The sequence below is a fragment of the Nematolebias whitei genome, chromosome 21 (genome assembly GCF_014905685.2).
Source record: "Nematolebias whitei isolate Nwh7 chromosome 21, NemWhi1, whole genome shotgun sequence".
Lineage (NCBI taxonomy): Eukaryota > Metazoa > Chordata > Actinopteri > Cyprinodontiformes > Rivulidae > Nematolebias > Nematolebias whitei.
This window is the reverse complement of record NC_056518.1, coordinates 19,945,312-19,970,851: the sequence shown is the minus strand read 5'-3', so window position 1 is coordinate 19,970,851 and position 25,540 is coordinate 19,945,312. Positions and strand designations below refer to the sequence as shown.

At 40.2% G+C, this 25,540-nt stretch overlaps 1 protein-coding gene across 2 annotated transcripts in view; it reads right to left on the bottom strand.

Annotated features, from left to right (window-relative positions):
- LOC119427382 (uncharacterized protein KIAA1522 homolog) overlaps window positions 1-25,540 on the bottom strand; it is a 34,748-nt gene that overhangs the window by 1,264 nt on the left and 7,944 nt on the right. Inside the window, exons 2-7 of one of the 2 annotated variants that reach the window (XM_037694985.1) lie at window positions 24,720-25,025; window positions 4,451-4,591; window positions 4,309-4,352; window positions 4,072-4,207; window positions 3,432-3,542; window positions 10-3,271 (exon numbers count right to left, since the gene is read on the bottom strand). In XM_037694985.1, the coding sequence (XP_037550913.1) occupies window positions 10-3,271; window positions 3,432-3,542; window positions 4,072-4,207; window positions 4,309-4,352; window positions 4,451-4,591; window positions 24,720-25,002 (3,977 nt within the window). In that variant the 5' untranslated portion in view covers window positions 25,003-25,025. The remainder of the gene's footprint in view (window positions 1-9; window positions 3,272-3,431; window positions 3,543-4,071; window positions 4,208-4,308; window positions 4,353-4,450; window positions 4,592-24,719; window positions 25,026-25,540) is intronic. The other variant, XM_037694986.1, reaches the window with a different exon arrangement.

The window sequence follows — 25,540 nt, the reverse complement described above, 5'->3', positions numbered from 1 at the left end:
GGAGCTGATGTGCTGGTGGACTTGATTTCCTCTTTAGCAGCTTCTGGTGGTTCAGGGCTGTTGTTGACTGATTGAAGCTTGACTATTTGCAAGGGAGCTGATGTGCTGGTGGACTTGGTTTCCTCTTTAGCAGCTTCTGATGGTTCAGGGCTGCTGTTGACTGATCGAAGCTTGACCATCTGCAGGAGGGAATGGGTTATAACTGAGGTGGGTTCCTTGTGCACAGCTGTCACAGAGGCCTGCTCTTGACCTTCAAGGGGTTCGGGACTGCTGTTGATGGACCGAAGCTTGACCTTCTGCAGAAGGGATGGGGTGATGATAGACAGTTCCTTGTGCCCATCAGATGCAGAGCTCTTCTCTTGGGTTTGGTTTTCTGTGCTCAGACGACTAGACTGATGATTTATACTGGCAGGAATCTGTGCTGGTAAAAGTGGAGGCGGGGGAATGTTAATAGGTGGATTAGGAGCAGGTGTTTCTGCCTCTTTTAATGAAGGTGGGTTTTTGAACTCCAGTGGAGGAGAAGGAGGTGCATCATCAGTTGCTGGATCATCAGTTGTCTGAATTATGACTGAATGTTTGAGGAGAGGCTCTGTAGGAGGTGGAATACTCTGTGGGGTGATGAAAATACTGTTCGATAAGTCTTTAGTTTCTGGTTCCAATGAGATGTTCTTGTGCGGAGGATCAGTAAGCTGCTCTGACAGTTGGAGAAGCGATGGCAGTGGCGGTAGAGGTGGAATACTTTGTGGTGGAGCAAGCTTGCTTTCAGGTGCTGTGTCTCCAGCAGGCTGAGAAGCATTTTCAGGGGAAAGAGCAGTAGTCTTTTTGGGAGGGAAGGTCAACACTTCTACAACATTTACAGGAGGTGAAGCATCTTTGTCTGGCGATGGAACCCGTGGAATGACCTCTTGAACAACATAAGTGATGGATCCCACAGGAGGTGGTGGAGAAGCCTCTTTTGGTGGAAGAACAACTTTCTGAATTGTAACTGTTGGTGGAGGGGGAGCTGTGTATGGTGGAGGAGGCGGGACACTCGTGGATAAAGACACCACCTTGTCAGGTGAACAGCGCTTCTGTGCTTCATCCCCAGTGAACACCGTGACTTGTTCTACTTTCAACTTTGATTTAACAGACACATACGTAGAAGATAAGTCATCACCGAGGCTGGACTCCTTTAGTTGCACCTGAACAAGTGAAACTAGTCCCACCTCACCAAACAATGGGGGAGGTGGAAGAGGAAAATCTGTCTCATCAGATCTACTGATCTTCCCTTGATTCATTGGTGGGGGTGGCGGGGGCCAGGATGATTCAGGTGATGTAACTTGTACCTTTGAGACAGAAGCACCTTCAGTGGTCTCTGTAGTGGTGCGTTGGACTGGATGGTCTGCTAGTTGAGGAGACGGTGATGGAGAAATGCGTCCTAATGAAATACTGGGTAATGGATCTGTGAAGGTCTTTACCTCTGTAGCCTGCCTGGTTGCTTTCTGACAACCTTCTTTTATTGCCTGCTGTTCTACAGCCTTCACAAAAATCCCATTTAACATATCACATACTCTCACTTTCTCATCCATATAGATTTCTTTCAAACTTCCATTCTGAGCTAGACTTTCATTGTTCTCTTTGTGAATCTCTGCAGAGAAGATCCTACTTTCTTGAACCGTCTTTGACTCGGTAACTGGATTCTTGTGTTTTCTTTCCAACACTAAGCTTTTCACAGAACTTTCTGTAGACACAGAGGGGGACTGCCTCTGGTGTCTCCTGTCCTTTGGATTCTTTTTTATGATGGCGTAGACGTCGTCAGGAGCTGGAGGCCCCAGGAGTAACTCAAATGTCCGTTTACTGTGAGCCCATACCTCAGGGGGAGGAGGTGGCGGAGCGTGGACTTTGGGTGGGGGGGGGATGTTGAAGAGTTCTCTCAAGGTCTGCACAGAAGGGCTGACGCTGATCGTGTCAGATTTAGGTTCCCCTGTGGGTTTAACATTTTCAACACCTGGGTGTGCTGAAAAGGATGGAGCAGACCCACCAAACAACTTATGAAGCTTTGTCAAGAAAGTGTTGTTCTTGTGCTGTGGAGATGACTTGTGAATTGGGGATGTTCCATCTTGGCTGGAGTAGCCACTGGATGGGGAGATGACTTTGCTGGGCTTGTTCTCCTGAAGAGGTTGCTGCTTTTTATATGAATCTTCTTTGTAAATGATTTCTGCAACATTCTTTGAATCCTCGGCTTTTGGCTCCTGTAGCTGAGATTTGATGAAAGTGAATGACGCAGAGCCTGTTGATTCATCCAGAGAACTGGTGTCTGCATGGTAGTCAGGGCTGTTTATGCTCCTGTAGAGGACTGGAGATGTACCAGGCTTGTTTTCTCCACTTGGAACAAGTGTGCTCTGTTCTCCAGAAATAATTCTAACCTCTGCCAGATCTCGTGACCTTCTCTTCACTTTACTGTGAAGGGAATTGGAGCGGTTTGGAGGAGGTGGAGGTCTTTTGGTCTTCATGACAGAGAGACTACGTACAAATTGCCCATCTTTCTTAACCTGGTCTTCCTTAATGATGACCTTGGAGGTACCATCAGAGGAATTAATATTAACTTTGTTCTCCTTAAAAGTATATCTGTGCTCAGACTTTTGTCTAGAGGTGCTGCTGCTAGAGATGGTTGAAGAGTCAGACACCAGAGTGTCTGAGTCAGAATTGCTCCAACAAGAGGTGTCGGACATATTGGGACCATTGTAGCGGGAGGCAGAAGTGAACATGGAGGAAGAGGTTCTGGATGAAGAGGCTCTAGAAGAAGCACGGGAGGGAGCTGGGCTGGACAACAGCAGGCTGCTCTTGCTGACAGTGCGCACGCTGCTGCGACTCCGACCACGGCTAATTTCCACCACATCGATGGAAGGTGGCAACACGGCATTGGGGATGATTTTGGACAAGTAAGCAGCCTGGGGTGACATAGACATGACAGGACTGGGTGGCTGCTGTAGAAGGCTGGAGGAAGTAGTCATCCAGGGGACGGCCATAGACCGGGGCCTCTGTTCATCGGTGAGAAGAGGATGCAGGCGGTGGAGCAAGGCCAGGTCATCTCTATGTCCTGCATGGGCAGCATTGAGCTGCTCCACTTTGTCTTTACTGAGCGGGTAGATAAAATTAGACGCTTGCGGGCTAGCACCGGACCCCTTTGGTGAACCTGCGTCATGCTGTGATCCATCAGTTGTAGAACTAACATTAGTCTCTCCGTTGTAAACCTGTTTCTCATTTATTGTCCAGCCCACTCTGTCCAAACCTGAAGGACGAAACAAAAAATACCCCATGGTTTTATTATGATAAAGAAAAATATATAGTTAAGTAAATAAAATAAAAAATAAAAACACACTCATAGTTTTATCAATGAGTAATTGAGAAGCAAATGTTTTTGTTCAACATTTAAATGATTAGCAGCATACCCAGCTCTTTCTGAACATGTCGAGGAATCCCTGGAACGTTCTTCCTCTGTTTTCTTCTTGTTTTGGACTTTTCAGACTTTTTTCCAGAGTTCAGTGGTCTGAACGTTGATCCTGAAAAAGAGGAAAAATGTTAGACTATACAAACCTATCTGTGTTTAATCTCCATCCATCCACAGATTATATTTTATGGTTTCTACTTGAATATAAGAAAACAGAGCAACCATAATTTTCAAATAATTGTGGTTGTCTTCTTGAACCAACAATTCAAATTAAAAACTAAAAGTATGTAATATTTTAGAGGCAGGGCAGCCGACTCAGAACAAGAAAGTCCCAGGTTCGATCCCCAGTCATTGCACATCTTGTGGTGTCTCTGAGCAGCACACCCTAACCCCAATTGCTCCCTGGCACTTTCAATAGCTGCCCACTGCTCCACCTGGGGGTGGATGGGTTAAATGCAGAGATAAAATGTTGCCATTGTATGGGAACATACAATGATGACAATACATAACACATTATTATTATTTTGTTTAATTCCTGGGATTTTCTGCTCAACATTTCATTTGTAATAAATTAATAAAAATCAGCAAGCTGTTTTTTTAAATCTTCCTTTTATTTTTTTATGCCATGACAGATACGTTACCTTGCCTGGTGAGTCCGGAGCGTGACGACCTTGTGGACACCGATGAGCGCATCGAGACAACAGAAGATGTGTCGGGAATGGTGCTGTCTGTCACAAACCCTGTCCCTTCCCCGTCTGTATCGACTGTCACTGTTGACTGAAAAAAAGAGGGAATAGATATATTTGTACGAGGATGGGAAAAAAAAACGGAATTACGTGTGTTGAAAAGCTTTAAATTGATACGAGTACAGAACTTACAACTGTGCTTACATCATCCTGAAACTTCTCTCCAATATGGCTTTCTGCAAAAACAAAAATTTAAACAACAGCGATTACATCACTCAGCAGTGTAGAATTCAATGCAACTATGTTCAGACTGCATCTCTGCTGCCTCTTATACCTTCTTGCATCATTTTCAACCCTTCTTGAGCCTCGGTGTGGAGGTCCTCCACATATTTGGACCTGCTGCCCTCCATGAACACATTCTCCTGGATCTGCGGGGCTGCTGGCGTCTTGTAATCATCGTTTAGCTTTGGAGCAGCTTGAAGCAGAAAATAGGAGATGAAGATCAGCACGAGTCTGCGTTAAAGTAACTTTAAAATGAGGGGGGCATATGGACCGGGGGGGGGGGGGGGGGGACGACACAGGTGTCTGTCAGGGAGAATTTAAGCACAGAAACAGTAAATATGTTTGAGGCTTAACATTTAAGAGTGCGAATTAAATCGGCTGAACTCCAATTCCTCTTATGTAGGATTAAACTGCTGTGACTTTTAGAAAGGCTCTAAATGGAGGATTATGGTATCAAAAAATCACCATCAGCAACATATGCCAACATATTTCCCAACCTGAGTATTATTTAAAGAGACAGTAAGGAGGAGATTATTGTATTTATGACAAACTGTACAAGAGTCCATATTTTTATATTGAAAATACCTAAAATATCAAAACAACTACATAAAAAGTGGCAAAAACAAGACAAAAACAAAAAAAACCCAACCTTTTTTATGACCTCCTAAAAGCACCACCAAGAAAACCTCGTCTGCCATGTGGTGTGATTACTTGGTGCCCTCACACATTCAGGGCACAATCCGGGATCAGCGGTCTACAAACCTGCCACAGGACTTCATGCCAGAGTGACAGTAGCTCTGTTTAGCTGCTCTGTCTGCACCATCGCTGAAAGAACACGCTTTGTTTACAGCCAGGTTCTCAAGTGACTGCAGCTAATTTTTTTGGTACTTTTCTTCTATGAACAGAATTATAGATGCTGCTCTGAGACAGAAACATCTCAGTAAACAGTTACCTAAAGGTTAGTACATTTAACATGTGGTCTATAGCATCCTTAAAAGTTTAAACGTGATGTTTCAAATAGGGGTGCACCGATAAATCGGCCCCGATTTCCTTAATTTTGGGAGATCGGCCGATACACGAGAAACCAATTTTACCGATTTTTATGTAGTTTTAACGATTGTCTAAACATCATTTATATTTCAGAACACTACTTCATAGGGGTGTAACAATACATTGATTTACATAGATATATCGATTAAATGATTAATGATTCAATTATATTGTGGCAAAACTAAAACGTCGATTCATATAGTCATTTTTAAAATACGCTTTTATTTTGAAATTCCCAAGGCACGTCTGTCTCACCATTTCTGTGCACGGCTACGCTCTAATCAACACTGTGGAAATATTTTGGATTCTGACAGAAGGACGGCTCAACAGACAAAACTCATGCCGTATGCAAAAGGTGTCAGTGTGAGTTAAAATACAACAAATTTGTCCGTTCACCTGAAGAAGAAACACGATATTGACAGTCATGTTATGTAAGCTCAATATCTTTTTTGTTTCTTTATAAATGAAACGTAATTAGGGAACTTTTAAGTTAACTGGTTTAAAAATGCACTTCAACATGAGAAATGTGAGACCATACTGAACAAGTCATTTGTTTTTATTTTCCATTAATTAAGAAAAAAATGTAAATGCCTGGTGCCTGTAATAACAGAAATAAAATAGTTAAATCATATCTGAATTGTTTTTGTAAATTTATTTATATGAAAGTGAGATGGGCATTTGATATCGCAATATATCGATCGCAGATTTGTGAATCAAACAATCGAAATCGTATCGCGACAGACGTTGTGATAGAGAAAAATCGTATCGTCATACAAACAATTCAATATAATATCGTATCGTGGTAAAGCTGGTGACTTACACTTCTACCGCCTCATGGCCAGTTAAAACAGGTTTGTTTTGTTTCTAGGATATTGTTCAAGGGTATGTTTTTCAATAAAATAAGATTGGAAATTGTGACTTTATAACACCTGACAGTACCGCTTTAAACAAAATTGGATCCGGCAGGTCAGGCTTTTTAGAGATCAGTGATCGGCCAGAAAACTGCAAATCAGTGCACCCCTAGTTTCAACTGTTTCTCAGCATCAACACTTGGCTTTACTCATGAACAAGTAAAACCAAACTACTCCAAGTAGTGCCGCTTCTGCTTACCTTTCTTCGGCAAAACCATCGCAAAGCAGTAGAAATTAAAGTTATTAGTTGGGAGTATCACCATCACTTCTTGTAAAAGGTATGAAAAAAAATCCATTAAAATATGCTCAAACTGCAGTAAAGGAGACAAAAAGAGAGCAATATTCAGTTCTAAAGAAGTCGACTAAAATCCATCTGTTGGATAAACGTCCCCAAACAATCAGGATGAGATTGTTTTTGATGAAGTTGTTATTGTCAGTTTACGTCCACGCAGAGCAGAGTGTATCTACAGCCAATGCACAAACAGACATTAATCCTCAGCAGCCTAATTCCTACTGCGCCACCCCACCCCACCCCACCCCACCAGCAGTCAGACACCCAGAATCTCACTGTTGTTCCCCCTCAGCAGCTCCAACGAGTCGGTCAGGACGCAGACGACACCGATACCGAACATGTAAATGTTTCAGGAAAAAGGCCGGGAAGAATCTGGGCCACAGCTTTCTCTTAATAAATAGGAAATCTCTGATAATAAAGTTGACATGTTTGTACTTCTATAAGAGTTCATTTAGAAAGGTTAAATTTTAAAGTTGTGCCACAAGGTGGAGTAAATGACTTGGTTTAAAAAAAACAAAATTCAAACCACATTTTAAGAGGCCTCCAGCTCCAGATCACTTGGTCACATTAAAAAAAAGTTACTATCTTTAGAAAGATTACATCGAGTTTAACACATGCGTGTACTTATACTTTGTAAAACGCTTGTTCTAACCGCTTAATCTTTTTCTTTTATATTTCTTTAATCAAAAGAACGTCGAACCAAAGTGTAAGAAAGGTGTTTGTTCACTACCGGGCGTGCTGAGCAGGCATGACTTGGAATGTTTGACATCTGAGCAAATGGAAAACAGTCCCATGGTTGTGATCCTACTGGTGAGTCAGACAAAAGCACTCCACAAAAAACAAATGGACTGGTACCAGTACTTTGTAATGAGTTTTTAAAAAAAACAAACGGTGAACTCTAGTTTAACAGGACTGGCTTCTACAGTCGACACTTCCGAGTTGTGGAGTTTGTACAAAGTTTACTCAGGCCAGGAAAATCCCTTTTGGTTACCATGAAACCTAATGAAGTGATGGGTGGGGGCGTGAACGCACATCAACAAGGGGGCCCGTGTTATCACTGGTTCTGGATCCACTTTGTAATTGTGTCCATATTAATGACACCATCTGTCCCTGCTGGATTACGCAAAAGCCGTTAGGGATTATTCATGAACGCCGAACTGATGTTTACATCTTGGATTGACTCTCATTATATTCAAGTGTAAGATTTCAGCATTTAAAGATGGAAAACAGTATTAAAAAAACAAAACAAAAAAAAAACCAGGGGATTAACAAAATCAGCTCAAAATGGGGGATTACGGTCCTAATTTGGTTGTAAATAAATGTAAAGTCAAATGAAAGTACAGCAGGAAGCGCGTAAATCTGTTTTTGGCTTGGTTTGGGTAAATTCCCCAAAAGAAAACAGATTGTTTCAGTAAATATGTCACATCAACAACTAGTGTAACATAAAACTGTAATGCAGACAGTGCTGAAAAGACGTTAAAATGATAAGAAATAAATCTTCATTGAGTTCTTAAAAATTAAAAGGTGCTTCAAATGAATAAACTAGAAATGTGTTATTTTGTTAATATTAAACTAGTTGGCAAATATTTTAAGGAAGACCATTAAAACAATCCAATTAAGGATTCAAGGTTCTTTATGAGTCATACACACCACATGTGGTACATGTGGTGGAACGAAAGTGTGTACACAGGGTCCCAGTTAGAGCCAACATAAGTATTGAAATGTAAAAGAAAAACGGCAAAAAGATCTAAAATATGAACTAAAAAAGTTAACTAAAAATACACTAAGCACTAGTAGCATAAAAACAAAATGCCAAACAGCAGCACGAACATGAGTCTAATTTGAGTAATTGTAAAACTTTTCATATTTTAAATAAAATTATATGACAAACATTTTGTAGAATATTTTATTCCCGTGAATCTTATTTGTTCAATTAAAAGAAAGCAATTCCAACATAATATACTGAAAAGTCCAAATTTTTTATCAAATTTATTTATTATTTGGAATTCACTATACTGATTTTAACTATCTGAAATGGAAGTTGTTGTTTTTTTTTTACTTCTGGAAGATTTAGCAAAAAAAGTTCAAGAACTACTCATATGGTATTTTAAAACTGGGGGGGGGGGGGGGGGAGAGAAAAAAAAAGAGTATGAATAAAATATTTTTTGCATGATTCAAAATAAATTTAAATAAAAGCTGAGTTAATCTTTATTGATAAAAAGCACAGCTGATCTACCAGACAGGAGTGATCTTTATTGCTAAAGCCCTTTGCTTGAACAACAGTAATGTTTCCTTTGACCCAGCTTGCTTGGAACCTCAGCTGAGTCAGTCCTAAAAACCGAGCTGGGGGTGGGTGGGCTCACCCAATGGGAAGACTCTGAAGATGCTCCGAGTCCACCCGAGTGGATGAGTCAAGTAGAGTTGCATTCAGGACCAAAAAAATCCAACCCGAACCTGCCCCAGCCCGTAGACATAATTTCCGAACCCCACCCGACCCGACGAATTAACAGTAATTACAGGTCCGAACCTGAAAACCCCCCCGATACTTTAAATTAAGCTTTGACTGCTTATATAGTTATTAGCCGACGGGCACGGCTGAGGGGGCAGAAGATCGGAGCTGAGGGGGTGTTTGTCCTTTCATGACCGTCAAAGCACATTAAATCCCTGCTTCTGCCTGCACTCTGCATTATTTAGACATGGACCCTGCTCTGACATGTTGGATATTTTAGGATCTCACCTGTTTGGGCTGTCGACCGCACGTGTCCGCTGAGTGCAGTGAATGAACGTCCATTTGGGCTGATGGATCGCTGCCTGGCAGTAGTCCATCTGAATTGGAACTGAACTTTTTACTTCTTTCAAGGCTGGTCAGCGCGCGGTCAAATGGTGCGGCAAGCCAAGTTTCCATATAATTGGATCGTCAGCCGCGCGCGTCCGCTGACGCAATAAAAAACTCGACACCGGCCCTAATCCAGGTCGGGCGGGGCCATGCTCCAGGTTGAGGTTAGAAATGACAGCTCTAGAGTAAAGCCTATAAAAGAAGACCATCCACTTGTTTGTTTAGTCTTTTGGTTTACAGATTGTGCAAGAGGGTGTCAATCTTCCCTTTGGCAACGCTCAAGTCAAGAAATGTGTTTTACTGTGACTCAGACGCCTCAGACTTTGTAGTTGATGTAACTTTATTAGAGGCTAATGGAGAAGAATGGAGACAACTTTAAACAAAAAGAAACTGCCTGGTCTAAGGTTTTTGTCCTGATACCATGTATAGACCTCTGCTGGATGAAAGTGATTCACAATCTCCTTCTGAGGTGGGAGGGATCACCCACCAACTTCTCTGCCCACCTAAAAGTCCCAGAGTGACGGCCATTGGCAGCCAATCTCACTGACGAATGACAAGCTGTAGTCTACCTCGACACAAACAAACCGGCATTGATGTGAGAATCAGGAGAAGTCCTGAGCCCACACACACACACAAACACACACCTCTCGTCTCTGCCCTAACTTGCCTCTTTATCTTGTTTTGCACAGCCAGGAAGACAACCATTCAGGGATATTCTCTCCGGCTCTCAGGGTGGTGCCTGCCAGGAATTTAAGCAGCGGTAGTCAACAGAAACCCAACTAAACGCTCTGCCATGACAGTGGGAAAGAGCTCGAGTGTCACCGTCTTTAAAAATAAAACATTTCTTGACATGCCTGTTGAGAAGTCCCAAAGCTCAAGTGAACCCAACTCTGATCATGCTCCTGGTTTTCACTGAAATAAATAAAAACATCATGGCTGAAAGAAAAGAAGCAAGAACGTGACGAGGAAACTGATCCGCCTGCATCACGCAGCGCGCAGGGTCACACTCCACGTCACGCAATACAATCACTCCACCAGGAAACCAGCGTGTATCAGCTTCCTCTAAAAATATACTCAACAGACTCAAAACACTGAGATGGTTTGTTTCCACATGACGGTTAATATCCAGCCACATCAGTTGAGACGGCTTCGTAACGACAAATTCTGACAAATAAATCAGAAAATATTCAGGCCTGCTGGTGCCTGTTTGAAGAAAGCACAAGTTTGCCAAAAGTTCCTGCTATATGCGACTTTAGACAATAAAACAGTGTCATAACACTTGAATTACCACCTCCAGGGTGTAGAAGAAAGCTCTGCAAACCAGGAGACAAGCTCACATTCAAGTCGGTCCAGACTCTACAGAATATATGGTTGCAACCTCAAAATCCAATTGACCAAAAATAAATATCTACACACATCAATTTTAGATGTAAAATTAGGATTTATGAGATTAGATCTGTACCTAAGCAAACTAGTTTAAATATATATTTTTTTAACTTTCTGCAGTAAAAATGCTCAGATAAGTCGTTTGTGAGGTGAGTTTTATTTGAGGAATATATATCTGTGGAAAAATTATGACCCTATCTTAAGGTTTGGCGACTATAATATATCAGAAATACACTGAAACTTCTAAATAACTTAAATACTCTCTAAAGAGGATTGATGGTTTGGTTTGGGAGTCCATCATACCAGGGCACACAAGAGAAAAACCATTCAGTATTTCTACATATCTGCCATTTCCTAAAAATAAATGCTTAAATAAAAAAAGTATTATTTATGCAGAACAAATTTTATCTGTAAAACATGGAGGATTCACGACAGTTTGTGTCCAGGACGGCCTGTCGTTTTCAACAGAACAAACGATGAGAAGACTCTAACGAACTGAACTAAATCATTGGAGAAAATCATTACTGAAGCAAAACAGTGAGACTGAACAAAGGTTGCTCTTTTACATAATCAAAAGAATAAATTGAAATAACCAAGTATGGCTTTGACCAAAGAAGACAAATAGTTGTATTTTTTTAGGAAGAGAGACCCTGCCCCCCTGCGATAACTGAAAAACTGCGAAGTAGGGACAGAAGTACAAATAGCATAGTAGTAGTAAGTAGTAGTTTTAGTATTTATATATATATCTTAAGGCTTTATAAATCCTTCCCACACTCTTGCAATATTCTAAATAATGTGTCTATACTCTAAACGCTCTAAAAGAGCACAGAATGTCATGATGTCTCTGCCACGCTGTAATCACACTCATCACCTGTTACTCCAATCTCCCTCCTTCTGTGTAAATAAACAATAAAAATTTAAATACTGTAAATTTTTAAATAAACAATCCATGCAGCATGGATTGCTTATTTAAAGTAAATAGAGAGAAGCACCGCAGGACAGGGTTAACCCTTCATGCAGCAGCACCACAAAGCGGAAATGTACTTCTTGATCAAGTACACTGTAACACCTGAACATAGAAGTTCTAAAATAATTAAAAATAACACTTTTATATTTTGTAATTTTGATGATTTTACAATGTGGCATACCATATTTTTCGCCGTACACGTCGCTCTGGCATATAAGTCCCATCAGTCCAAATATGTCTCATAAAGTGAAAAAAAAACTAATCACTTCACAATAAGTCGCATTTATTATGCGTCACGACTGACCCCCGAGAAATGTGGGCCGGTGTTGTGCTAAAAATCGATTTGCTGCAAAATTGCGGCCACTGAAGCATGCACGGGAGAACTTTAACAAGAATTTAAAAACAATTATTTGTTTGCTCGAAATTACAGCAAAGGTGCGTCTCAGTTGATCTTTTTCTTAATAAATGCACTTTAATGGTCAAAACAGCTTCTTTTCGCCTGGGCGCTGGTGTTACTCCCTGCGCCACCACCAAAGTGGGGACTAAAGCCTCCAGTATATTCGCACCTACGTGGGTCCGCGGAGATCTGCGCGTATAGTCGAGTGGATGCTCGCAGGGCATGTCCATGCAAAGCTCAATTTTTACAACTGCGTACTGCCTGGTGACGGACTGTTTTGTATGAGACACCAGTGCATTAAATTCCCCTTCTTCATCCCTGATCTGGTTTAATGGCCTTTTCTTTAGTTTTTTTTTTGTTTTCCCCAAGAGGCAAGCGATCTCTTCCTCCTCCTCCATTGACGCCATGACTGAAATGATGAGAAATGAAGGAATTTGTCACGAGCAAATTAAACTCAGGTCCAGTGTTGCTGCTGGAGGGTCTGGAGATTTCCTGGTGGGCTGGTCTGATGTGTGGGCTGCAGGGCCAGCACTTCCTGTTGTCCCGCTGTAGCACGGAGCAGAAATGTGGGGGTGGCAGAGAGCCGCAGGTGGCAGAGAGTGGAGATCATGACAGGCTGCAGGAGGGAGACTCTCCCTGTACCTGTGGGCTGCACACAAGTGCTAAATCATTTAAAATAATTTATTTTCAATAAACAATCCATGTCGCTCGTGTGGCTCACCCATCAATCAGCCAATTGTGTGTCACGTCCATTCTTACTTTGAAAAGCCGCAAAAGAGAGTCTGCGAAAGTCGAACCGCGAAGTAGCGAGGGACTACTGTACCACCGAGCTACTGCTGACAGATAAAACTCAATACGTCTAAAAGTTTTTTCCCCATGTTTGTTACCTAATGAGTACATTTTAAATTCAATACTCTTAATTCCAAAACCCAACAAAAATAGAATTATGTAAAACAGCCTGAGCTAAACTTGATGTTGATCGCTAATGAGCAAATCTTTCTACAAAAAAAAAAAGTAAAATTATTCAAGAATGGTTCAAATTCATAGATCAGCTCTAAAACCATAATTTGATCATTTCTATACTCTAAAACTCTGGTTTAAACATACAAGCAAAAATCAGACGTATCGCAGCTCCAATGCTAATATTTATCAAAAATAACAGTTCTCAGACAAAGAAGAAATCTGCAAAATGACCCAACCTTTACTCAACTTTGCCACAGCAGTGAGGCAACATCAACAATGCTATCTTTACTGACACTAGTGTAAGTGTGAAGCCTATCATTTTCTCCAAAGTAGAAAAACTTAATCACAGAAGTCACGAATGGTCACCTGCAAAACTTACAAATCCGAGAATCTTATCAGCTTCTCTGTAGAGCTGCCAGACTGTGCTGGCAAACATTTTCCTCTCTCAACAATTGCTGGTGCAGCTGGAGTCACAAAGCCAGTCATATCTTCACATCCCAACAATGAAACAATGTGCGATTTCATAAACTAAAGCCACTGCCTTTGGCTGTCCTTAGTTTATTAACATTAGAACGTGAAGAATAAAAGGAACTTGATGAAATGGAAACTAGCGCACGATTCAAAGTTCAAAAAGACGGATATCTGCCACTTTTAGCAAACCTCATTATTTGGGTGAGTCAAACGTGATCACTTCTGCCAATCTGGGTGTGGTGATTCTTCATCTATTGTAACAAAATCCCACTAAATGCACCAAAGACTAAAGCAATAATAAAAGCTATTGCATAACTGTTTACTTAACAGGTAGGCAAGTCAAGAAATTCTGCTTTTGCCAGCTTCCCAGTGTTCTTGTCTTAGTTCTCACCCGGTCATGGTTTTCAGGTACTCTTCAGTCTTTAAATGGCAACATATTAAATATAGACTATTTTTTATTTTTAAAGCCAAGTAATGACAATCTTTCAGTGAAACAGTTTTTCTTGGAAGTGACAGTTTATTAAAAAATGGCTGCAGATCAACTCTCGATCAAAAGGGCACAGTGAAACTCTATCACAAGTCGGTTTTCTCAAACCTGTTCTCCTGCTCTTCATTGTTTTCGTGTCATGTGGAGCTACAAAAGTGCCTTTACAGTATTTCAGTTAATTGGTCTAACTTTGACTGCAGTTGATTTAGTGACATTTGGAGTAAGTTTCCATGAAACAGCCAGTCGAGTGCTAGTTGAGTAAATCCACAGGTCCAGCAGCCTGAAACAGACCCATCATTTCAGTGGAGCGTCCATTTAAATACTCAGTCTATACCTGCAAGAACGGGAGCGAGCACAGTTATAGTGCAGGACATGTACAGCAAACTATGCCCCCTTCGCTCTGAGTAAAAAACACGTTACAACATGCTAAAACCAGCCAGACCGTTGGGTTCTTCTAGGTTTTTGCAAGGTTTTCTAATGTGTGTGAAGAACTCAGTGAGGTCTCCATTTCTTGCTTTGCATGGTATAGTCCTGGTTGGAGTGTAGCAGCATATCTATGACAGTGGTGGCTGGTGGAGTTTTCTCCGGGAGGGGGATAAGTGTGTGGAGTGGAAATGTCCATTATTTCATCAGCCTGGATGGAGACAAAGTCTGCACTCCTGATTTCTTCAATGATGCACTCTCTCAAAACTAATAGCATACTATCAATGAGTTCATTCTGCACAGTCTTAGATGTTTCCTTAAACACAGTGGCAGTCTGCAGGTGCTCATGTAGAACCGCATCCAGTGATGCTACAAAATCCACCAATCCTCTAAAAACACCCAGATTTTCTGAGCTTTCACTTTCACCATGGCCACACAGGGCAAGTTCAAATGCACCACAGAACTTGACACAGTCTATTATTTTGGATAGAATGTGCCTGTTTTTGTCAACCTCCTCATTGTGCTTATGGATCCCTACCCTGTAGCCTTCAAGATGAGATGAATTACTTATTTTCCCAACATGGCTAGTTGCAGTGCATTTTCCATGTGGATCCCAGATTGTTCATGCTGCTTTGCCTTAAAAAAAAAAAGGCTTTAAATCAGTCATACCTGTCTTAATCCATGCTGGGTCAGATCCTGATGTCTGAAGGAGGCAGGGAAAGCAGAATAAAGCATTAGCCTCACTACATTCATTTAGCCAAGCCTTGTTGATAAACCAGGTCCTGGAAAAAGACCGAGTGCACCGTCTCCCTGTCTTTGGACTGCTGATTAATCGTGATGTTCGGCCCACCACAGGAGGGTGGTGATATGCAAATAAAGCTGCATTCAGCAGCTCTGGGCGCAGGAGAGGCGCGCTCAGAATGGTCCTATCTCTTGTATTGAAGAGGAGCTACTGTGCATGTACAACTTTTTAACACGAGTCTATGGGCAAAGATTTTGGTGCCCCAGGGCAGAAATACGTCACCAATCAGACAAAGTTGATGAACGAAACAACTTTCCTCATCATTAACTATAAAATATTTATCTTACACAACTACAAATATATATACATATATTTAGAAATTTTTATATTTTATTATTTAATTTTTAGTTAACTTTTTTATGTCTTATATAATAGTAATGTGGTGAGTGGTGGGGTAGCACCCTTGTGCCCTCTATTGGCCACCCTCTACTGATCTATGACATGCTTTGGTTGCCTCCTGTCTGGTCTACAACTGTGATCATGACAAGATCATGGAAACAACCTTGCACAGATGTGACACATCTGGCATCATGCATTCTGAAGCAGTCCAGGAGAGTTGTGTCTTGAGTGGGCATACACAGCGTGGTGAGGCTGCAGAAGAGAATCATCATGATCTCACACTGAAGGAGGTTTTGTCCCAATTTGCCACAATCCAGACACATCTTAAAGATCATGTAGGCTGCTGAATAGCAAAAAAAACAACCTCTGTACAAGTGCAAAAACACATCTTAAAACAAGCACATACAAGGTTACATCAGTTCGGTAATATTTTATAAATATCATTATGTTACTGTGAGTCAACCAGGGTGTTAAGTTTCTAAATTTTCAGGTCAGTCCAGTACATCTTAGCTTTACCTCCATTTACAGGAGAAAAAAAACAAAGATAGTTAAGTTTCTTTCCCCAATATCATGCTGCACTAATTTCAGTCTAAAGATGGATACTGTAACCACTTTCATTCATTAAATAATTTCCCCCTCAGATTATTGAGCATGCATCAGGATATTCCCCTCGTTACGCTTTATTTATTCCACTGTCCTAAAGCTGCTTTCATGCGTTATCACAATCAACTTCAAATATAGTTTGACCTGGTTTTGAACCCATAAAAGTGTGCAGATCATTCCCACATATGAACCAAAACTAACATCTTAAGCTGACATCTTAGACTCCACAAACATCTGTAACAAGTGCGGTTAAAACCATGCTGCAAGAATATACAGAAAGAGTCAATACATCAGGGTTTAAAATCCTGCTTTTGTAAGTAGTGTCTTTCCTCTAAATAACCATCAAAAGAAAGCAAATTAAATGGTTTAAAAGGCCTGATCCCAGCGTGCAAGGCAAACACACACACACACACACACACACACACACACACACACACGTGTGTACACACACAAAAACAAAGGGCTCTCTTTTTCTAGCTTCCTCAAAGTAATATCTCAAAGATCAAGAATCCCAGGAATCTCTCGGGGAGTGTTTCGAGCAAAGAGGTGACCTTCTGGGAATATCGTCTTAGGACCGTATGATCTAATAAATCCGAACAAGCTTAAAAAAAAAAGAGGTGAATTCCTCTAAATGCCTAAAAAAAGAAAAGACAAGAGAAACAGAAGTGTGCCTGTTTAGTTTTTACCAAGGTCAAAGGACAGAGCTGCACAGAACCACTGACAAAAAGGTAAAAAAATCCCAAGAGGTGATTAAATGGAAGGATTTTAGGCTCAAGAATGCAACACAGACGATGCAGAATTAATGGGTTTGTGACACTGAAGAGTTTAGGAGGTCGGGGTTTATCAGACCAAAGCGTGCTGCTCTGCAGCTCCCCGATCGGTCAAACTCCACCGGTTGTGTTTCCAGAAACTCCTGCATGGTTCGGATGCTCAGCCAGACAGGAGAAACTGGGTCAACATGCACATTCATCTACAAATGAAACTGAAAACTGGTTGAAGTTTCTGATGTGCTGACAGCAGTTCCTCTCAAAGATATAAACACGTCAGCAGGACTGACCATACGTTGGTTTATTTGCTGAACACAAAATATAATTGTAAAACTTGAAGGGGTCAGGAAAAAAAAACAGAACCCTTTGTACTCTCTTGTAACGATTCTGGCATGATTTTTAATTAACTGGCTCTGCGCCCATCTTACCGAGCTTTCGGAGGGCAGGAGGCCCTGCTGGCATCATTACAGATCACCAGGAGCTCAGCTTGAGGGGTTCATTTTTCTGAGCAAGTGTTGCACTGCAGCACATCTCCTGTAATAAACCACCTCTGGTGTGTTTAAATAGCTGCGTAGCTCCTGAACGTTGCCAGCACCAATACGGTGATCATTGCTGACGGCCTATTTTGCACATAAATCACAGCGAACACTTCGAGCTATATAGTGATATGTAGTATTTCTGTACCCTGAGGCCTGCCACTTAGAAGTATAAAATACACAGCTGTAAAGAATATTTACTGCAGATTCCATAAGCATAAATGCTTATTTCAACCTTTGCATTATAGGAGGTAAAAGGTCTTACTTGCTGCAAATGTTTGCAACAACAACAACAAAAAAAAAGATAAGATTTTTGACCTCATAGGAGTCAACCTTGGGACAAAGACCTTATCTCTTGTCAGTCTTTGCTTTCTCAAACAGAGCTCTGCTGTGGCAATCAACAGGACGATTGTGCAAAAACTGTGCACAGGTTTCAGCCATATTCATTATCCACAGAGACGCCCAGCAGAGCTGCTTCTACGTGGTCCTCCTCTGATGTAGGTGCATTCTGATGATGTGTCAGATCCCATGGAAATCCCCAGCAGCATTCCCACATAGGATCTGGGCTTCCATGGTGAGAAGACGCGGCAAAATAAACAAGTGGAGCCTCCTGCGTCTGTAAAGCAGTCAGCCAGGATTAGAAGTACTTCCAAACACAAGCAAACAGCCCGGAGCAACAAACTAAACACCGCCTCCGCTTCTGTTGTTTTATGAGAGCCGGCTCAATAATACGAGGAACGTTTCTTTCCTTTTTATTCCCCAGTTTCGGATCTTAATGTATCATGGTTGTGATTAATCTTAGCAAAACACTAGACTTAATAATGACAGTTCACAATAAAAAAAATAAAAAAAATTAAAAAAAGGTCTTCGCTGGCTCAGAACAACCTGCTGATATACGAGTGCACTTCTGCAAGCTCCAACACGATCCGAGCACAGCTCTGGGAAAAGTCAAATTGTTGCTGCAATTTTCTGGGTAAATTATGGTTGTTTTTTTTCTTTAAATGCTCTCTCTCTTTTTTATACATTTGTTTAAGCACACTGTTTTCGGTGCACACATGCAACCATTAGCTGAGAAGTCATGCTCTCGTTGTTTTGTCTTGTTTAGAAGTACAAGGCTGCAGCAACTATTTATCACTTCTTTAATACTTAAGTCTGCCACCGAAGGTGAAGGTGATGATGTTTTTGTCCGTTTATGTGTTTGTTTGTAGCATTAGCAAAACATTTTCAGAAAGTAATCGTGCTTACATACATTTTTGGAATCAATCCAATTGAAGATGGCCACCACAGCTAATCAACGTTAGCCAAGACAAAAATGGTTACATTTTAACAGATAATGAGTTCAGTTTGGTGTGGTAGTAGGTGAGAGTTGTTCTTAACTCATATTTCAAGCACCAGCAGAGCACGCATGAAATCACGTAGAACACCTTTTCTCTCAGTTTGACCACAACGGCTACATCACCAACATTTCTCGTGATAAGATTATTGTAGTTAAAGATTCTGGTGATGAGCACCATGCACTTCTTTAAGGAATGTTTATGATGTACTCACACTACTGTGATCCATTTTTCTTACGCACGTTTTTCTGTGTTTTTCGTGTCCCGCAGTTTTCAAGCTACTTCAACAAATCCTATATCAAAACATTCAGCTCGTTCAGGAGAAGGGAGCTATGACTTTTGGTATTGGTCCAACTTTAGCTTTTAGAAATATTTAGCCTTTTCTGCCTTTTTTTCCCTCATAGAAAATGAATTGAGCTCATTTTACATCCTTCAAATCTTTAGATCTGTTTACAACCTTTTACTGCTCCTTTCACATTTTGTTCTGCTTCAGCTTCTTTCAACTTCCTTATGTAATTTTAAACAGTTTTTCAGCTATTTTCAGCTAATTTTAGCTGTTTTGTGATCCTTTCAGATACGTTCTTCTAACTTCTTTCTGCTAATTTCAACTTATGTTCCTTTCAGCTTATTTCTGCAAGTTTCAGTTTTTTCTACAATTTCAGCTACTATTTAGCTGCTTCATGCTAATTTAAGTTTCAGCTATTTCCACATTTTCTGCACTCATTTAAACATGTTTTTCAGCCTAATTCAGCAAAAATGTGCTCTTCCCTCTTGTAATTTCAGCTTCTTTCTGCTTTTTTTTAGCTACTTTTCAGCCTTTTTTTTGCTCATTTCAGCTTTTATCAGATACTTTCTAATTTTATGTACTAATTTCTGCTTCTTTCAGCCTAATTGGGCAAAAATGTTGTGTTTTATTCTGCTAATTTAAGCTTGTTCTACCTTTTTAGGACATTTTTAGCTAATTTCATCTGTTTACAGATGGGGGGAGTGGTTTACAGATAGAGGGGGAGTGGTGGCGCGGAGGTTAGAGAAGGTGGGCCTGTGATCGGAAGATTGCCGGTTCAAGCCCCGGTTCCGACAACATTAAAAAATGTGGGTGGGGTAGTTGAAGCAACCACAGCTGCCCCCACCCTCATTCGCCCCACTCTGGGCCCATGAGCAAGGCCCTTAACCCCCACCATCTGCTCCCTAAACAGGTCTCTCTTGAAAAGGAGTTCTCGTGGCTCAATGAGACTACCTGTATAAATAAAGGGTAAATGAAAAAAAATAATTCTCCTAATTTCAGCTTGTTATGCTCCTTTCAGCTAATTTCAGCTTTTTCTGCTATTTCAGCATCTATTTAGCTGTTTTTATGAAAGTTTTAGCTTTTTCAGCTAATTCCACATTTTATGAGCTCATTTCAGCGATTTTCACTTCCTTCTCGTAGGTTAAGCTTCTTTCTACCTTTTTGGCTACTTTATATGTTTTTGTTTTTGTTTTAGTTTATTAGCCGATTTCCTAATTTTTGTGCTTTTTTAAAACCTAATTTAACAAGTATGTGCTCTTTCTGCTTAATTTAGGCTTGTTCTTTCATTTCTGCTACATTTCAGCATGGCTTTTTTTAAATAGATAATTTCAGCTGTTTTTCAGCAAGTTCTTCTGCAATAAAAAATAAATAAATAAATAATAATAAAATTAAAAAGCACTGCATTTTCGAAGAAAATGCAATTTCTCTAGTTTTTATAGTTATGATTTGTTTGGCAAGTTAAATTCATGTAGTTTTTGTTATGTTTAAAAGACTAATCAAGGCTATTTGCAGCCCTGGTTAGACTTTAAACTATAACTACATTCTTTCTGTGTTTAACCTGAAGACCAGGTAAGTAAGTAATCGTTATACAGAACACGAGGAAGTGGGATTTTTTGAAAGATGGTAAACAAAGTGACCTGCAGGTCAGACAGAACGTAGGAAATCAGTGTTCAAACACCCTTTCAGTGAACAAACACACATGCCTGGGAGCCAAGGCACATGATATTTGAACTGGTTCTCACTTTATTCCTTTACTTTAACCCTTTTGCATCCTATTTGTCCAACAAAACAAGTACTTCATGATTTCAAGTTGTCGTAAACTACTTGTTGACAAGACTGCACACTAATGTGAGGCACAGATCCATCTACAAGCGAACTAGCATCAAATAAGGGGAAAATTAGCTCATATATGAAGGTGAAAGAGAACAGATGGCATGGATGGCTTTAGGTGAGCAAAAATTTACTTCTGATTTGGACTTTCAGGTGAGAAAAGGGCTTTGTTAGTTTTAAAAGCAAGGAAATAGAACTTCAGATGGTGAACACATCAAGTTACTTTATTATAAATATGAAGTTAAGTAGCAGCTGGATGTTGCTGATCTACTTCCCTTGATTAATCAACATTTTCATCAAAGAAGTTTCTCAGTTTGTGGGTGTGGAGCGTTCAGGTGTGTGCTAATGCAGAGGAGGAAAGACATAGGAGCGTCTTAAAGGAAGAAATATTTGTTGTCCATAAATCTCCCGGGGTCACAAGGTCACTAAATCTGAAGTCACTCATTTTACAATGAGAACAAGTGACTAATTCTAAAGTGGCAGTCCCAGGAAGTTCAACCCAAGGTCAGACCTCCTGCTCCACTCCAAGCTCTACACGCTTCAAATAACTTCTTTTTAGAGATCATGACAGCAGAGTTACAGAAAGACTAATAAAAATAAATAAACTTGGCTTGTTTGTAAACATGTCCAGGAAAATAACCACAAAAACAACATATTTTCAAAGCAGACTTTTCAGCTCATCTTCGGTTTGCAAAGTTTACCAAAATCAAGACATCAGGAGCAACGTGCGTTTGAAAATTGAGAACAAAATGAAGGAGCAAACCAAGCAGAAACATCTCAATAATAACTGCTGAGCACGGTGGAGGAGGGCTGATGATTTGCTTGTTCTGCAGCCACATGAGCTGGGCATCGTGCACTCACTAACTCAACAATGACCTCCTTTTTAAACCAAACTAAAGAATTTGCATTTGCTGTGAAAAGGCAGTGTGAATACTTATTTCTGAAGAACTTGCTAAAAAAAAAAACAGCTGAAATGAGCTAAAAACTTGCTGAAATATAGCTGAAATGGAAGAACAAGCCTAAGCAAGCAGAAGAAAGCAGAAAGAACATATTTGCTGAATCTTGTTTAAATAAGCAGAAATGAGCTTATGAAATGACAAATTAGGAAATTAGCTAAAAAAGCTGAAATTAGCAAACAACTGCTGAATAGTAGCTAAAAACGCAGAAAGAATCTTAAATTACCAGATACAAGTGGAAAGAGCCTACAAGAGCATGGGCTGTATTGTGCTCAAATAGGCTGAAAAACGCAGAAATTTGCAAAAAAAATAAACCCCAAACAAACGAAAAACAGCTGAATAGTAGCCAAAATAGCAGAAAGAAGCTTAAATTAGCAGAAGGAAGTAGAGTGAGCACATTTTTACTGAATTAGGTTGAAAAAAGTTTAAATGAGTGCAAAAAATGTGGAATTAGTGGAAAAAGCTTAAATTATCATAAAAAAAACAGCTACATAGTAGATGAAATGGCAGAAAAAGCTAAAAGTTGCAGAAAAAAGCTGAAAGGAGCATCACAAGCTGATTTGCACAAAGAAACTGAAAGAAGCTGAACCGGAACAAAATGTGAAAGGAGCCGTAAAAGATTGTAAACCGATCAAAGGACCTGAAGGATGTAAAATGAGCTCAATTCATTTTCTATGAGGAAAAAAATGCAGAAAAAAATTAAATAATTCAAAAAGCTAAAGTTGCACCAATAACAAAAGTCATAGTACCCTTCTCCTGAAAGAGCTGAATGTTTTGATATACGATTTGTTGAAATAACACAAAAATGCGGAAAAGCTGCTGAAAAACATACGGAATAGCATAAGTAACTGGAAGAATAATAATAAATATAAACAGGATCACAATAGTGTGAACGCTTAATAAGCATTCACACTATTATTCTGGAGTTGAAGGTCTGTCTGGAAGCTAAATCTTGGTCCAGCCTTTACAACAATGACAAATCTACAACTGAAGAGCTGAAAATAAAAAAAAGACCCCGTCAAAGCCCAGACCTCCACCTGTTTAAACATTGTGGGACCTGGAGAGGGCTGTGCAGAAACAAATGTCTGTAAACCTCAAAGAGCTGGGCGACGTTAGAGACAGATAAACGACGATTACGTCAAGTTATTGATGCTGTAAGTGGTTCCAAGATATTTAATCATGAGGTGTAATTAATATCCCACACACCGCTTCTTTATTTAGGCTTTTTTGCTTATTTTGGGGGAATAAATAATAGTGTAATGTGTCATCTGCTGATGTTTAATCATAACCACAGATGGGTAGATTTATACAACCAACGTGGGAAAACCTTTATTATGATATTTACATGGTCCCTATTTTACAGTTCACACCAAATCAAACATTTACTGATTTACAAAACTAAGAGCGAGAGTCGGTTGTGTCTTGTTTATTAACAGGAACGTCCTAATGAAGCAGTGCTGATCTCATTTGGCAATTTATTTGTGCCAGAATGTGTTTTATAGGAAGTTGACACCCGAGAATCAGCAGTGTGTAATTAAAGGTGTCAAATTTACTGTAACTACTGTGTCCCCTAACAGACTGTGTTGATTTTCTGCTGGATGCTTGAAACATTGTATTCAGAAAACACTGGCGTTTGGTTTTCTGTGATGGGAAATGAGACTTAAATGACCCAAAGCAGGAGTGACCTGGTCAGGAGGCAAAATTCCTCTGAGCAGGCTCAGAGGCCTTTGATGCAAGAAATACACACATTTTTATGAATAATATTAATATTAATAACAATATTAATGTTTGTGAAGCCTCACAGCAATCCAGTTTGACATTAAGAGATTATTGTCAGAAGGAAAATGCAAATTTTCCCAACATTCAACATGTTTTTCAGCTTTAGGGGTTTAAACACAACATTTTGTTGTTAATCAAACCAACCGTCATTTTTTCAGAGGCACAGAATCTGAGTGAGCAATTTTTAAAGCTATATTTCTTTTAATTATAAGCTTTATCAGTTTTATTTATTTTATGTAGTCACACTCATAATATATGCCATCCTCTTATTTTCATGCTACATTAAAATATTTTTTGTGTGTGTTTTTATAAATAATAAAAAGGTTTATGTCATTTTGCTTGAGTCGCTGCATGGGAATGTTAAAAGAGGAAAGAGAAAACATGAGAAAAACATGTTTTTAAAAACCAAATGCGCAACAAATTAATAAATAATTGACAAAGTGATATGAGTTGATGGTTGACATTATTATTGCACAAATTAAATCCCTAGAAGCAGCAGTATATTATTAATATATGTTAAAAATACAGAAAACTATATACACATAACTGTAATTTAAAGAAGAACCCGTGCAACATAAATGGCCTTAAAAGAGAGGAAAGTTGACGTTTTATATTAGATTGTGTATAGTTTATTATAAATAGACAGCAAAATATAAAATTATAAATTTGTGAATTAAATATATCATTAAATAAATTAGACTTCTTTATTTGGTCTAAGAGTTGCATTAAAAAATGAAATGCATGCACTTTTTTGCCCTTTTCACATTGTTTTCACCTTTTGGTCAGTTGTGGGTCAGTGCCACCAGCAGTTCTATCCCCCACCTCTACATCACACCCACCCATCAACCTACACACCCTATGAGCTGGTACCAAAACCAACCAGAGTACCATTGTGTTGTCTCTTACCATGACTGTTTCCCTGAGCATGAGCCTGCCTTCCTGACTTCTGTCCTGCCTTGTGTCCACCTGGATGTCCGGCTCGGTGACCGTCCAAAGTCAGGCCCAGACCAGGGCTCTGCCCATTGCTGCCAAGATTCTTCCTCTTCTTCTTCCTGAACCAGCCAAAAGCTCGGCTAAAGGCGCGAGTGCGCTTCTTCCGGCCCCTCTTGCTGTTTTTCTCCTGGGCAAAAACGTTAATCACATCCTGGGGAAGCAGGTCCCCAAACCCCAGGGAGTCCCGGTTGGACATGCCGCCTCACACTGGAGTACGCCCTGAAGAAGAGAGAAAAACATGTTTAAATTGATTTGCTAATTCAGAAAATACCAGATTTATCAGCTCAATCCCAGTAACTTGTGCCAAAAGAATTAAACATAAAGCTAAAATTTCTTGAACATAAACACTTAATGGTATACAGGCATACGCTCAAATGCCTGGTATACTCCCAAACACCTGGTATACTCCCAAACACCTGGTATACTCCCAAACACCTGGTATACTCCCAAACACCTGGCATACTCTCAAACGCCTGGTATACTCCCAAACGCCTGGTATACTCTCAAACGCCTGGCATACTCTCAAACACCTGGCATACTCTCAAACGCCTGGTATACTCTCAAACGCCTGGCATACTCTCAAACACCTGGCATCCTCTCAAACACCTGGCATACTCCCAAACGCCTGGTATACTCCCAAACGCCTGGCATACTCCCAAACGCCTGGTATACTCTCAAACGCCTGGTATACTCTCAAACACCTGGCATACTCTCAAACACCTGGCATACTCTCA